Source organism: Amphiprion ocellaris, chromosome 6, assembly GCF_022539595.1.
Source record: "Amphiprion ocellaris isolate individual 3 ecotype Okinawa chromosome 6, ASM2253959v1, whole genome shotgun sequence".
Taxonomy (NCBI): Eukaryota; Metazoa; Chordata; class Actinopteri; family Pomacentridae; genus Amphiprion; species Amphiprion ocellaris.
This window is the reverse complement of record NC_072771.1, coordinates 20973405-20988250: the sequence shown is the minus strand read 5'-3', so window position 1 is coordinate 20988250 and position 14846 is coordinate 20973405. Positions and strand designations below refer to the sequence as shown.

The following is a 14846-nucleotide window of genomic DNA, read 5'->3' as shown; positions in this document are numbered from 1 at the left end:
CCATCGCGCAGATGCCAAAGAAACACTTTTAAAACACAACACACACACTGACACACAGCAAACAGACTAAAACGCATGTGCATAACCCTTAAAAACAAATGAACGCGGCTGTTTCTTTTCATTTTCCACTACTGCAGACTTTCAAAGTCTTTCATCCAATTCAGAACAAATGAAAATAGCCTATTAAAAAAAACCTCACATTCACAGTGAAATCCAGGGTGATAAACCTAATGCGCCTAATTAAATTAAAGATTATACAGCTTACAGTACTGGATTATTGCTCTTTGCAAATATTTACTTACACACACTCTCTGTGAGGCACACACAGATGAGCTCAGTGGGGAGGTTTGTATGATGAAGTGGTCTGCTGTGGAGGAATGTGTTTTGGCTCAGACATGACTTGTGTATCTTGTATCACAAGAGAGCGTGTGCTGTTAGCTTAAGCACACCTTCCATTTGGGCCTGCTGTAACTTAGGCTACCTAAACAACGTCCCAGCTGAACTAACACATATATAAAGTCACCTACACATGCAGATAGCTACGGCTGACTGACTGCTTCATGGAGAAATATAATGAAATTGACTGCAGTGGTGAAATGATAACGTTACCACAAGGAGGGAAGATTTAGGCAAGAGATGAAGACTGATAATAAATGGATAAAAGATAACTACAAGTAAAATGAGATGCAGCAAGAAATCAAATCCAAGTAAGCCAGGGGATTGAAGCTAAACCTTACATGCACTGGTTTTCTAAAGAATAAGATTAACCTTGCTACAAATTAATCGTCGGGGCAGAGATTCATGAGACCAGTTACAGAGCAGGAGAAAATACTGGTTTACTGTCCCAAAGCAGGCAGGGATTAACTGCTGCCAATTTGGCCTTTGCCCCTCCAAGACCTGTTCCATTTAGAAAGCAGGAGATCTGAGGGGTTTAAAGGGACTGGAGCTGAGAAATATCTGTTACCAGGGATGATGCTTTGAAGGTGTTGTATTCCGCAGGGGAATGGTGAAATAACTACAGTGTGTTTTCAGGCGCATGACAAGAGTACAGATCGAATCATATAGAAAAGACATTTCTATGCAATTACATCAGTGCATTTTCAAACAGAGGAGGCGCTGATCTCGCTGGCGGTGTTGCTTCTGATCAATCCTACTCAATCAGACAGGACAGCTTGACCAGTGATGTGAGATCAAGCAAAGAGACCCTGCATGAATACCAACCAATGGATATTTATGATGAACTGCAGTGTCTAGAATCTGTAAAAATATCTGAGCCATTGCCTGAGCTAAGTTTAGGTTTTGGGAGCGTGTGAGAGGTCAAACATGAGTCCCGAGTGAGGCGGCAAGAAACACCCCTCCCTGACCCCCATGTGAGCTCATAGTGGACCAGGGTTAGAAATGAGCTACCAAGAACTTGCTGGGGTCTGTTGTTGCTTAAGGTCGTCTACAGAAGTTGTTCATAAAGAGAGACATTAAAGTTGTAATTTAAGGTTGTAATCTGTCAGTTTAGTAACACAATATTCTCAGAGGCCCCACATTATTAAAAGACATGTTTGTTGGTGGCACAGTAAAACCAAAAGAGACTTCACATGTGGGTTTGTGGTATAGGGGAATGCATTGGGCTTTTATCTAACATACAAGTGCGCATAAAAACTTGCATATAAAAATAGTGATCTTTTGGTAACATAATTTCATTTGTAGACGCTTGCATGTTCAACAAACAATGATTGGTCACAGTGTCTCAGCAGCTGCAATAACTGCAGCAGAACCCCCGAAAGGGAATCTCTTTAATCTTTCATCAGATGATATCATTGGCATGATCAGCAGCAGCCAGCACAAATCCTGCCTTTGTAAGTTGGGCAAAAACACATGACCTCAGAAATCCATTTCCAAATGTCGGCATGTAACTCCGTGATCAAGGTTAAAATTAGATCAGGGCCAAAGTGTCCATCTACGGCCCTGGGGCTGTCAATGGGAATAAGGGGAAAGGACAGGCTGGAGGGAAAGAAAGCTGCAAACTAGGGGGAGCATTAGATATAAAGCAAATAAGAAAAAAAAACGCTGTGTGTGTTTGCAATGACAGGAAATGTTGTATATATGTTTATTAATGGTGGTGGGTTCAGTGACATCATGTTATCTCTCCTGGTGGGAAAAACACTAATTACACAAGACCATTTCCTGTTTCCCATCAGCCACTTCTCCTCTGAGGAAAATCCTGCATCCTGTGGCGAAAATGCATTTTATATTTTACATGCAACTGTCCTAAAGAGGACAGTGAATATCTTATGGGCCTCACAAGAGAGGAAGACGAAGGAAAACAGTGCACTGGAGCCAAGAATGTAGCCGTTCCTATTCTAACAGACTTGTTAAAACCTGAAGAGCAGAAATGCTACTTCCTACTGAGCTTGAAAATAACACAATGGCTGTTCTCGCTCCCCTCCTGACACAGCAATTATGCATGCCTGAGGAATGCTGGAGCTTCAGTATATGCACAGTCTTCTCACCTTTTCATTTTCTTTCACATTGACAGATCCTCTTATCTTCTGAGATGACCAGTGCATGAAATAAAGCAGCAAACAAGGTGTACTTCTGTATATGTGATCAATGTATATTTGTATGTGCAAGCATGCGGTGAGAGTGGTTTGCAGATATACAGTACGTTGCTTCAGGGGGAAAAACCAGAGCCGGAGAAAAGGGTTTACAGTGTAATCATTGAAAGGGCTGATGACCCAAAAGGGCATTTATGAAAGACCCTGGAGCAGAAAAATATTCATACCTTGCTAAAATTACAGTTCAACTGTGGGCGGTGCAGCTCAGCCACATACAAAGAATCGCTGTCTTATAAACCCACCCAGGCAGAGGAGACATGGAGGGAGGGAGGGAGGGAAAGAGAGAGTGACTGAACGAATGAGCATGTCAGCAAACAAGGGAATGTTTACCAGCAAAAATAATCAAGCTTATCCAACCAACTGAAAATTTCTACTGCTTAATGCAGAGAAATGCCTCTCTGAAGCTGACCATCACCTCTGAACTCACTGTGAAGGAGGGGAAGCGACAACAGTTTTCTCACATTGATAAATAAGGGCTCATCATCTTGTTAATATATCTTTACTATTATGATTGCATTTACAAAAATAAAACTGGAACTGAGACAGCAAAATGCACAAAGATCTTGAGATAGAAATGCCTGTTACCTGCATTCCACCATAATGTCCTTAAATTTAATATTCAGGCAAAGCACCATAGTCTACTCTATGTTCAAGCAGTAAACAAATTCCTTCATCAAAGGAAGTTCTGTGACAGAAACTAGTAACCTGATTAGTGCGCGATCAACTTGTTGGTAAAAAGAACTCGTGATCGCTAGTTTGTGACTGTGTATTTCTAACTACAGGCGCTGTAAAAGCTTCAGGATATCACTTTTTATGCTTGATATCTCTGCACAAGTGGCTGTCAAGTGCCATCAGTGTTTCAAACACAGTCCAAGAATGAGGGAACCGTTACATTCCCGAAAGTGAAACTAGGCTCAACACAAGCTGAAGTTGGCAGAAGTCTATGTGGCTTTGTTGTCACATATCTCCTCCTATGTGATAAAAAGCCAAACACCTGGCGTGCTCTGTGGCACTTGGCACAGGTAGATAAACACCTCACACGCAAAAACGAGGCCAAACTGCAAGCAGGTACAACACACCAGTGAGTGATATCGGCTCTCATCCAGCCTCCGTGTCACACACAGATTTCAGTCGACACGGTGAGAAAAAGCAGTCTGCTTTTTATACCTTCTTAAACAGCTGCAGCACAGACAATATCTTTACAGATTATGGGGCCAGAAAATGAAGCATATTAGAATTCCCATTTGAAAGTCCTGTAAGGTTTCCAATGACCATATGTCTCCTCTTCCCTTCAGCTCTCTTAAGAATTTAATAGACACATTCTTCAGCTATTTCCTCTGAAACAGAGATGGAGGAGATTTTGCAAAAACTTGGCGAGACACTGCATTCAAGATAAACCTCATATTGTCACATTGTGTGGACTGACTCCTTTCTCTGTCTTTCTCAGAACACAATACTAGCATACTCTCTACTCACACACACATGCACACACACACACTCCCACTGGGACTTATGAGGCCCATATGTGCAGCTGTGGACTATGTGTGAACCCCAGTTGGAAGGGGAGACACCGAGGCAGAGATGGATGCATGCAGAGTTGTTTTCTATTTGCTGTCAGTGAGAGCTTTGCCATCTGCAAGGGAAGAGACCACACCAGTGTCAGCGCGACTTGTTTGTCACATTGAAAGATTCTTCAACCAGCCCCTCTGTAAACTTTACAACATGCCAAAGCACAGCTGCAGACTCAGTCGGTGGACACAGAGATGCACTGTCCTTTGAGGACAACATGTCTGAAAATAGATTTCATTTATCAGTGAGGCTGCTTGTGGTTACGCTGGATCTATCAAGAAAAAGAAAGTAAATTAGTCTGACACCTGACACACCCCACTTTGAGAAAACTGATCACAACTGTGCAAACAGCCACTAAAACACGTGCAGAGGGTCAGAGACAAGTGGTGCTCAACTGGAAACAGATTTTTGTTTCTTTTACCTGCAAACTGAGTGCAATCTGACGGATGTACATCATGTTGAGGTCCTCCAGTATCCATAATTTTTCCTCCATGTTTGTGTAGTTATCAACTGGCATCCTTTAGAGAGATAATCACAAAAGTACTTCTTCTTGAGAGTAATTCAGTCCAAGCTGCTATCCCGCTGGAACAGGGGACAGAAAGTTCATCTTGGCAGTGTCCTGTCCAGTCGCCACTCGTACAATCAGTGCGTAAAACAATGCGTAAAGGCACCGCTCCTCATCCAAAACAAGACTAATAACTCCGGGAAAGCAGACAGAGGTGGAGTGGATGACAGCATCGACTGCACTGTAGTAACCCTGTCCATAAAATTCCCCCAACTCGTTCACGGCGCGTATTCTTCTTCTCTACTTTTCTCCGGGCAACAAAGATCGTCTCAAACACCCACAGTCAACACCCAGCGGCCGCGTGGAAAGAATGGAGCCTTTTAAAATGCAGTTCTTCTCTTTGTATCCCTGTGTCCCGATTGTGAATGCCGTCTGTCCTCTGTGACAAGAGACCTCTCCACAAAAGGGCATCGCCTCTGCGGGAGTGATCGGCACAACTACTCCACTGTGTGCGCCCTGACGCTGCCCAGCTCGGCGCTAGATTAACCCCTACGACGCGCCTCTGGTGATAATGAACTTTTTTTTAAAAAAAAAAAAAGAAGAAGAAAACGGGGAAAGAGAGCGAGGGATTACTGTAGCAGACCCCACGCCCTTTTTAAACAAACAAATAGCAAATACCGCACCAGCACGCAAGCATAGCGGGGTGGGGAGCTTTGTTCTTTTCTACCGGCGTGATAATAAATGGAGAAATTATAAGCGTGTCAGCTGGCGGGACTTACGAGGGGAGTAACGCTGAAAATGCACAGAAATATTTTAATGCTGATCTGAATCAGGGAAAGTCTTCATAACACACACGAAAAGGATAAATTTGCCAATTTTTATGTTTCAGAAAAGATTCGTGCGCAAATATTGGGAGAGGGAAATTACCATCTCAGTAGGTCACTGTGCCAAAACAATTTAGCCAATTCAGGAAAACCCATAGATCGCTTCAGCCTTTCAAATATCCTTTCAAAAACATGTGCTCTGGCAACTCTTGCAATATCCAACAAAAAATTCACATATCCAACAAAAAATTCACATATCCAAAACAAACGTCAACTTCCGATCAGTTCTGGAAAAGTTAGATGCAACGAAAATTTGACAGTTATTATTAAAGAAAGACGCATACTTTGAGAAAATAAATATATAGTCAAGTCGAGGTAAGCACAGTCTCCATTCCCAGTATCCCAGCTGTTCGTTGGCCTGTTTCCTCTCTGTGTCCTCGGAAGAGAGAATCCCAGAGTTCACTCCACGTGACTGTCAACCAAAAGCTCTACTGATTGTTCCCCTCTGGGAAAATGTGGTTTACGATGAATCTGGTTCTGCTCTTCAACTTACACAAAAAGTAGGAACACAGAGAGCGCAACAGTCATCCTGTTCTTCCCTCCAGTGCCTCAATCGTTGTTCTGATCCAGCTGTTGCATACGTGAGGTGTGTATCCTTCCTCGTAGCGTGGGTGAGACCAAACATGCGCAAACCACAGGCAGACCCCTCAACAGGAAACCGGCGTCACATTGTGCTTTGCTCACTGAGTCAGATTAATTAAAACGCACACATTCTACTGCTATTCCACAACGCTGGGCTGGCTTTCAAAAAGCCATCATTATTTTAAAAAAAGGAAAAAAAGAAGGTCTATCCTTATGACAAGTTGTGTGAGATGAAGTGCAAAGATGTTTTTGGACCACATTCTTCACCTTTGGAACCCTCCTCTCCACACACATGACCATATGGTTCTCCATCACTATAAAACCCTCCTCTAAACTTTTTTTTTAAACACTTGCAAACAGTGAAAACAAAGGAGCTGTAAAAGCCCTTTCACCTCAGAGGGCAGATCCAGGGGTGCCAGTAGCAAAAGCCAGGTCATTTCCCCAAGAAAAGCCTCCACCCTCAGGAGTTTAAATCACTCGGCTAATCCGTCGCAGACACCGACATGTGCAGTGAGTCAGGAGATTTATTGTTCTTGAGGTGGAAAGAGAAATAGCTGAGTTGAATAGTTAAGGTTATGGGTGCTCAGAAAACATTTTGGGACCCTTGTGTGAGAGTGTGCGTGCACTGAATACACAAATCACTGTGTAAACTCACACAGAATCAAGGCACTGAGCAAGTTGACCTGGCAGGCTGCTGAACTGGACAAATATTAATTTAACAAGACTTCTGATATGCTGTACACTATGCTGAACTTATTTCATGAGCTGATACAACTTTTTTAACAGCTGTTCTCACCTTTTCGTTTTTAGAATCGCTTTGTCAAGGAAGGAACAAACAACAGAACCAAAATCTATTATTCCAATGTCATTTAATCCATTTAGTCTTTCTTTAGGCTCTCTGTTACACCAGCAGCAATTCCCTGAAGCAGAACATGTTGCAGGTAAATCCCCCTGCAGTAAAACACAAAGACTGACATTTCATGACAAAAGCCCAGAGGCTGAACAAAAACAGACAGAAAACAGCTATTATCTCAATGACAGAGCATGCTGGCAGGCAGGCAGCCAGCTCTAACACCGAGCATCGCTGCTTCTTGGCCAGGAGCCACAGAGGATGAGGCTAACTAAGGTACTCAGAGACAGTAGATTAGTGGTTAGTAGACAGGACTAACACTTTTAGGCCTGACTGGGATTTCACTATGTTAAATGGAAATCACCTACTGATGGCATGGTGGATTAGCAGCTTGTGACTAATGGTTTGGTCTGACTGTAGCTGGACCAGATGTGCTAATTGGTTGCTATGAGAACATAGTGAAAACAATGCATTACACAATCAGTTCATCTAATACCAGCTCTGAGTTTTGATCAGCGAAAACACACAGTCTCTGTACTCGAGTGGAAAGCACTTTGGGTTCGTTTAATATGCGTTACATAAATAACGGTGACTGACTGGAAACACACACATAAGAACAGACACACACACAAATACAGGCTGACCTTTGCATAACAGGTTCACAGAGGGTTGGACGGTTTTCAAGACAATACCCGGTGCCTTTGTTGTTTCTCAACGGATGTGTGGAGGAATATGGAAAACTTCCTGTCCATATACCTAATCAGCTGGAGGAAACATACTGCAGCCAGAGATGAGGGTCAGCTGGTGGCACTCCATCAAAAGAACATTTACAGGCAAATGCATTTATATGGTGCTTGCAATGGAGCCAAAAAGGTTTACTGTTAGCAAGACAAACTTAGATTTGTATCAGTGAAAACATTAGTTGGTCATCAATTGACTAAGAAAAGGCTGTCAAGACAAAGAGATGCCAATCTGTGTCGCAAAATAAATGAAATTAAAATAAAGAAGGTAAGTAAAAGTAAAGAAAGTAAGAGAACAGAACAATATTTCTTGTTGCAAATTAAAGATAATTCCAGTTTGATAAAATGCGAGTTCTCTATTTTTAGCCATGCTGACTCAAAGCATGATGATGTCATGGTGGTTGGCTGTACCACTCTGGTTGAGACTGAAATAACTCAACAACAGGATGGATTCAGACCTGAACTGAAGATGCCTTTTGGATGGAAAGTTAAATGTCTTCAACACCCCAAATGAGAAGTCTAGTTTCCTAGAAACAGGATGAATTCAGACATTTACACTATGAAAGCAATTCCTGAGTTCTTCGAGCACCACCATGGAGTCCACATTTATATTTTTTATGTACAACAGCTTAATGGATGGCCATTATATTTGGCAGAGAGATTCATATCCTACTTTTGGATAACTTTTAATAAATGTTGATGATCTTTTGACCTTTTCTCCAGTACCATCATCAGGTCAACATTTCAAGTTTTCCAATACATGTCACATGTTGTTAGCATGTCGACATGAGTGTTTTTCCAAGCAGTAACCTTCTGTGCTGTTAAATGAAGCCAAATGTGTTCCTCAAATGGCCACTGGGGTTTTATTCCAAAAGCAAATCAATCCCCAGAGACCCCATGTCAAAATGCCCAACTTTACAGCAGAAATAAATGCATTTACAGTCAGGGACGAAAAACGTTCTTCGTGTCTACAGTCAATTCTTCATTTATGCCAACTATATGAGGGGTGGGATTTGATATAACTCAACCATTTGAATTGCGTTACAGCTTAAAGTTATGTATAATTAAGAGTGTAGTCATTTTGAGTGATCGGTGGTATCTGTATCCATCATAGGATGGTCCATGGCCCAGAGGTGTTTGATGGCCTGCTTCGGCTTCACTCTTTGCTCATTTTTGGATTAACCAAGAGTAAGGCGAAGTCAGGCAAACTTCAAAACCACTTCAAAACCGCCAGTCTGTAAATCTGTGGGTGACGTCACAGAGAGTTCACCCATCTTTATATTCAGTCTATGAATTTATGGTGAAGTGCCAATGTACAGTCTCACAGAGTTAAAGCCTGTATGCTTTTATTGTTGTTGTTTTTCCATGGCAAATATATTAAATGATCAAAGCTATTTACTGTGATCTGGAAACAAATGACCGACTCAGACTTTCAAAATTTATCTAAAAGATGTTAACAATCCAGCAGGTTTGCCAGATCATAAAAAACATTTATTTGGAAGCAGAAGCAAAAGTGAGTGATCTTGAAATGTCTGGTCACGGTAAAACAGAGTTGAACCAGAAAGTCTGTCCTCAAAATGTGATGAATATTTAAAACAGTTTGGGTAAGAATTTTACTTTTGCCTTTTCTCTTCTAAATAGGCTTGATGAAAACTTGTGTTCAGATTTCTTGGCCCATCAGACTTCTATTTAGCAACACTGTGCAGTGATTCTGAAACTCAGCAAGGAAATGAAATGTGACCAATAAGAATGAAGGTCAAAACTAAGAAAAGAACACATGATAAAAACTTTAATATTCTGTGTGTCATATATACTATTCTATAACAAGCACTCTACACAAGAAAAAAGAACATGAAAGAGATTCATCTGCCACTCTATAGAGTGTAAAGTAAATAAATCTGCTGATGATCATCATAGAAATGCCATTTCCAGCTTCTACTCAGCACTGTTGTTGCCTTATTGCCACCTTTTATACTCAGAACTAGAGTCTATGATGAGGGTTAAAAGTTGTCTTTAGTCTAACACACAGTGTGGCAGCAGAACAGGGCAAGGAATCACACAGGGGCCTCAGGCAGCCAAACCCCAAACCACAACAAAGAAGCCTGACTGTCACGTAAAACCAGTCTGAAAACCGAACCCCACCTCGACTCCCACTCACTTAAAACACGCACGTACACACACACACAAACACAAACCTACACTTACATACACAATTACACATCTTGGCATAAATAGACGTAAACAGGTACACACACACATGAAGAAGCTGAGGCAAAATTGTCTTAAATGCAGCTGATCAAGGTTTGCCTGTCTGTTTATAGGCTGCCAAGTAAAATTCCTCCACGCTGTTTCATACAGAGGACAAAGAAGGAAAATGGGACTGGTTGAGTGTCTTCTCAGTGTATTTTTACACTTTCAGACAGATGATTGCACTCGGACAACAAGAACAGAGGAGGTATTTTTCATAAGAGTTTTAGTCACGCTGAAAATATGGCAAAACTGTTCTCGTTAAAAGTGCATCACAAATAAGAAGAAAGTTGACAAAGGTGGACCGCTTTGTGACTAAGAGATAAAATGAACCTTTTTTTTCGACTGTGAACACCTGCAGAGAGATAAGTGCTCTGATTAAACTGGGAACAGACACCAGCTCAATAAAGTCTCCTGAAAAAAAAATCTGACTCAACAGATTTGAATATCACAAGACTTCAATTACATGGCTGTGTTACGGCAGGCGCTGGGTCACATCTGCTGAACTTGATGACAGCAGCATGTGATGAGCTGTGAAACCAGACGTCTCGTAGAGAAATCCCCCCGGAGGTCAGTTCTCAGTTATAGAGCATGAAAAACCTGCGATGACGGCCGCAAAGTCATAACTCAGACACAGAGGCTGCGTAATGGCATTATAAATCTCATCAGCAGACTACCTTGTTATTAGATGTATCAGTTTCAGTGTGATACACCTAATAAGTGTGTGTCAGTGATCCATCCTCTACTATAAAATTAGGTAAAGGGTAAGTCGTGGTGATGCGTGTCTTCCCCGCTCTATTTTAATTACCAAACGTGAGCAGTGATGGAGGTGAAATGTCAGACACGGAGCCACATATCATGTAACTGATAGTTTTCCTTCACTGGAAATTCCATACTGTTGAAAAGGATGAATGAGTCACAATCCGTGGGTTCTCTTACAAAAACTGGGGGAGTTGTCGGCCTCATCGCAGACTGGAGGAGCAGAACAGGGAGTGTTTTCAGAGCTAAGTTTGACTGGAGATCCTATTTCTTAACAGTAGCCCTTGTGCTGTTGGCTGTGAAGGAAAAACAGGCTGTAGTGCTCAAACACACACATACCTATAGAGACAGTTCAGCAGTTTGGCTGCTTTCCAGAATCATTGCTGACTTTCAGTACCGCTACCTCAGCCGGTCACAGGAGACTGCAGCATCTCATCACTCTGAAGGACCGGACATCTCAGGGAAAGAGAAACTCACCCGCTAGGAAATTCATCTCCATTGATTTCTACCCTCTGGGGTGCAGGCTGTGCAGGATGTGTGTGGATTTAAGAGGATAAGCTTCACCGAGGCAATTCATTTGTATGTAAGAATGTGAATTCTGTCTTAAAACGGCTATAAATGACTGTATGGTGAATATAAAGTGAGCACCAAATCTGTAAAGGTGAACAAGAGGACGAAAAGGTGTGTCTCAGCTGCTGCAGAGTGTGAAATGGAGCAATGGCTCCCTCTGCAGAACAGCAGCAGGAACAGCAAGACGTGGCACCGTGTACATTCAGTTGCCCAACACTTCACGAAATAAGATAACTCTCTTCAGAATAGGGTGGAAAAAAAGTTAAAGGATGTAACATGCTTCCATTTCAAGCCAGACATGACAAAGATGAGTTTCACAGACATGAGAGACAGAGTAGTGACGCAAGAGATGGAGAACAAGATTTATTGCTCCACAAATAAACAGTCAGACTTCAAACAACCAAAATTCTGCATTTTATTTGCCATGTGGTCGCTTCTGCCAGACTTTAACACTCAATTTATTAGAGCTTAACACCAAAAATAGACTTCTCTGCAATAAACATACAGTATGTCCGGGTAAAATCTAAAACAAGAGCCACACATCTAAACATCTGCAGAAACAATATGAGAATCTAAACAACTGTGGAGACATTGGGGAAGCTACAACTCAAACTGACAGCCATAACATCTTTATAGGTTTAAGATTTTTTCCAGAAAGCAGTGAGGAGGAATAATGTCCTGTGTGGCCATTTATTCAACAAGGTACAGAAGGCACTGTAAACACATGTTAACTCATATTTCTACAGGTCTTTGGGTTTGAATTAGTCAAGATGTACCGCTCTTTACAATATATTGAACTTACTGTACATGTTTAAGAGAAAACGTTTTGAATTCAGCGCTAAGTTATTGTCTCAATAAAATGTTACGTTAACTGCTTTCACAAAGAAATCTTTAAAATTGGTTTATTATTTGGCAAACATGACAACACAAACAATTAGTCATGCAAATATAGCATATTTTCCCAAAAACGAGAGGTGATTTCGTCACATTGTCTCATTTTGTTCAATTAATAGTACAAAATAAAATTTAAAAAGTCTGTGTACAATGACACAAAGGAAAGCAGCAAATCAATGCATCAGAGACGCTGAAATTTGCAAATAACTGATTCATTTTTTAAAACTAATTAACACTTTACATAATTTCAGCTCCACATAAGTCGGTACATGGGTATAAAGATGCATAATATTCAGGTACATACCATAAAACACCTGTTTATTGATTCCATCCTGTTAGTGCAGTATACAGCCTTGTATGTTTTGAGATGCTGATGAAATAAAATGCATTTTACATCTTTTTGGACAGATTTTGCCCCCATCAGAGCTTTGTTAGGGTAGCTGACTTGTGCTGTTATCACGTGCTAACAAATGGTGCCACCAGGCATTGAATTTGACCAACTTATTTAAATATGTGTGTTAATATGACTACAACTGCAACTTCATTTTATCTATACTTCATATTTTGTGGTATGCCCACAGAGGTATCCACAGGATTCTTCGTACCAACAGAATGGGTGATTAAGCCTCTAAATTCAGCTGAGTGAACCTCTAGACTGATCCTTCTCTTTTCTTGAGGTAGGCAATAATGGGAAACTAGCAACAGACTAGAGGAAATAACTGCTGAGACAGCAGGAGCAACACAACAAGATGTGACACCACACCGTCTGCTACTGGGCCCAGTAAACACACACATTAAAACACAGGCATGCTGGCAGGGACTAGTACACTACGCAGCATGCAGGCAAGGCAGACATGCATAATAGACCCATCTGCTCTCATAAAGTCCAACACCTGCTCGGCATCAACAAAACGGAGAACATCATTGGTGCTCGTGCACTTTTGCCCTCTCCTCTCCACAGTAACATCCGCGTTCTCCTGATCAGACCGTACCACAAAAAAAGGTCCATTCATCTAAGATACAGGTGTTAATTTAGACTCAATCCTGCACTAAATCACTTGGTACAAATAGCAACTCAATATGTGCATCTGTCACCTTTTAACGTGCATTTTGTTGGTCATTACATGCAGTTCTTCAGCAGTCAGAATGGAGGTGACTTAGCTTGAACTCATCACTTTGTGTCTCAGTGAGATTGCACAAAATGAAAACAATAGCCCGAATCAGTGCAGGAATGTGCAACACATCTAACCGCCACACACATATGCCCCTCTAAGCGTTTCACTGTATTGATTCCTCACTCAGTGCATTCCTCTGGATGAAAGAGAGACCCTGACTCCATCTATTTCACAATAAAGTCAGATGGTTATGTGATGGATTGGAGCAAAGGATAAAAAGCCTCTTTGTACGGTTAAAAAAAAAAACATGAAAGAAGAGACCTGAATAGAAAGAACAGCAGAAAAGGTGTAGCACAGTGGGCTGACATACACGTACCTCGTGTTCTTTAGCCTTATTGAATATGTGGAACTGAAGGTTAATGACTTGTCCCTGGTGAGGCACGACATGTTGTAATGAATTCACACAGTGTAAAAAATGACTTTATTTTTCACTAGTGTCCTATTTAGTGTCAATATAATATAAGATGTAGCAAAACCGAGATCTACCGGCTTTGTATGTTATTCATTGACCCAACATGACACCAGCGGGATAAAAATTAAACAAACTAATCAACTTCCGCTTTAAGATTTAGAAGAAAACAACTGAAAACCGGAAAATTTTATATCTCATGAGCTCAAATGCCACAATTAACATACTAATGCCACCATTTCTATTTCTTGAATACTGTCCAGCTCAGCATCGTAGTCAGATAATATCTCCTCATAAAGGGTCTCAAGTTTCTAAGACTCCTGTGATAAAGGGGCTGATGACAAGTGTCCTGGACTGTAAATGACACCACACTCTGGAATCTGGGTGTGCATGAGTGTGTCTTTTTGTCAATGTTCAACAGAGCTGTATTCAGTAGGGGGTCTAATGTTCACAGGAAAAAGATAATGCTGGCATGAGACAGTCAGGTTCTGTTGCATAGTCTGTTGGCGCTGGGCTCAGTAGGTTAAGGTTAAGGTCTCTGGTGGAGACAGTCCATGCGGGGAAGAACAATGAAAAAAAGATGGAGAGATAAAAGGGACATAAAACAAATAGTAATCTTCTATGGCTGTCTGGAGGAAAAGACAAAGGTGTACTTCCTCGGTGCAATCTGGATCAGGAAAGTGGGTTAGCACTGATGTACATGGCAAAAAGGACCCATTTTCCTGCGACATCTGGGGACCTGAGTCTGAAAGTTGTGGAGTGGCCCACATAATATAGCTCTCCTGGGGAGGGAAGGAGTTTAGGATGATAGATGCAGCAGAATAAAACAGTGGAAGGACATGGAGGTTCACAGGGAAAGCTGGAAGAGAAGTAACAGTTTACCTGCAGTATGTTTCTTTAATGTCAAACATTCTTATTTAATCCAGAAGAAATTACACCATTTTACTGTAGTGCTTCATTTAAGCGCTATTCTAGTTTCTTTTATACCTATTTAACTCTGCCTCGGTGCCATTCATATTGTCTGGTACAGCTTAGCTAATAACAATGGCTGAA

At 41.4% G+C, this 14846-nt stretch overlaps 1 protein-coding gene across 5 annotated transcripts in view; it reads right to left on the bottom strand.

Moving 5' to 3' along the window:
* rtkna (rhotekin a) overlaps positions 1 to 14846 on the bottom strand; it is a 55807-nt gene that overhangs the window by 34425 nt on the left and 6536 nt on the right. Inside the window, exon 1 of one of the 5 annotated variants that reach the window (XM_023273729.3) lies at positions 4600 to 6122. The exons of the other annotated variants lie outside the window; for them this stretch is intronic. Coding sequence (XP_023129497.1) covers positions 4600 to 4695 — 96 coding nt within the window. The 5' untranslated portion in view covers positions 4696 to 6122. Of the gene's footprint in view, positions 1 to 4599; positions 6123 to 14846 lie in introns of those variants that run through there. 5 annotated transcript variants of the gene reach the window in all.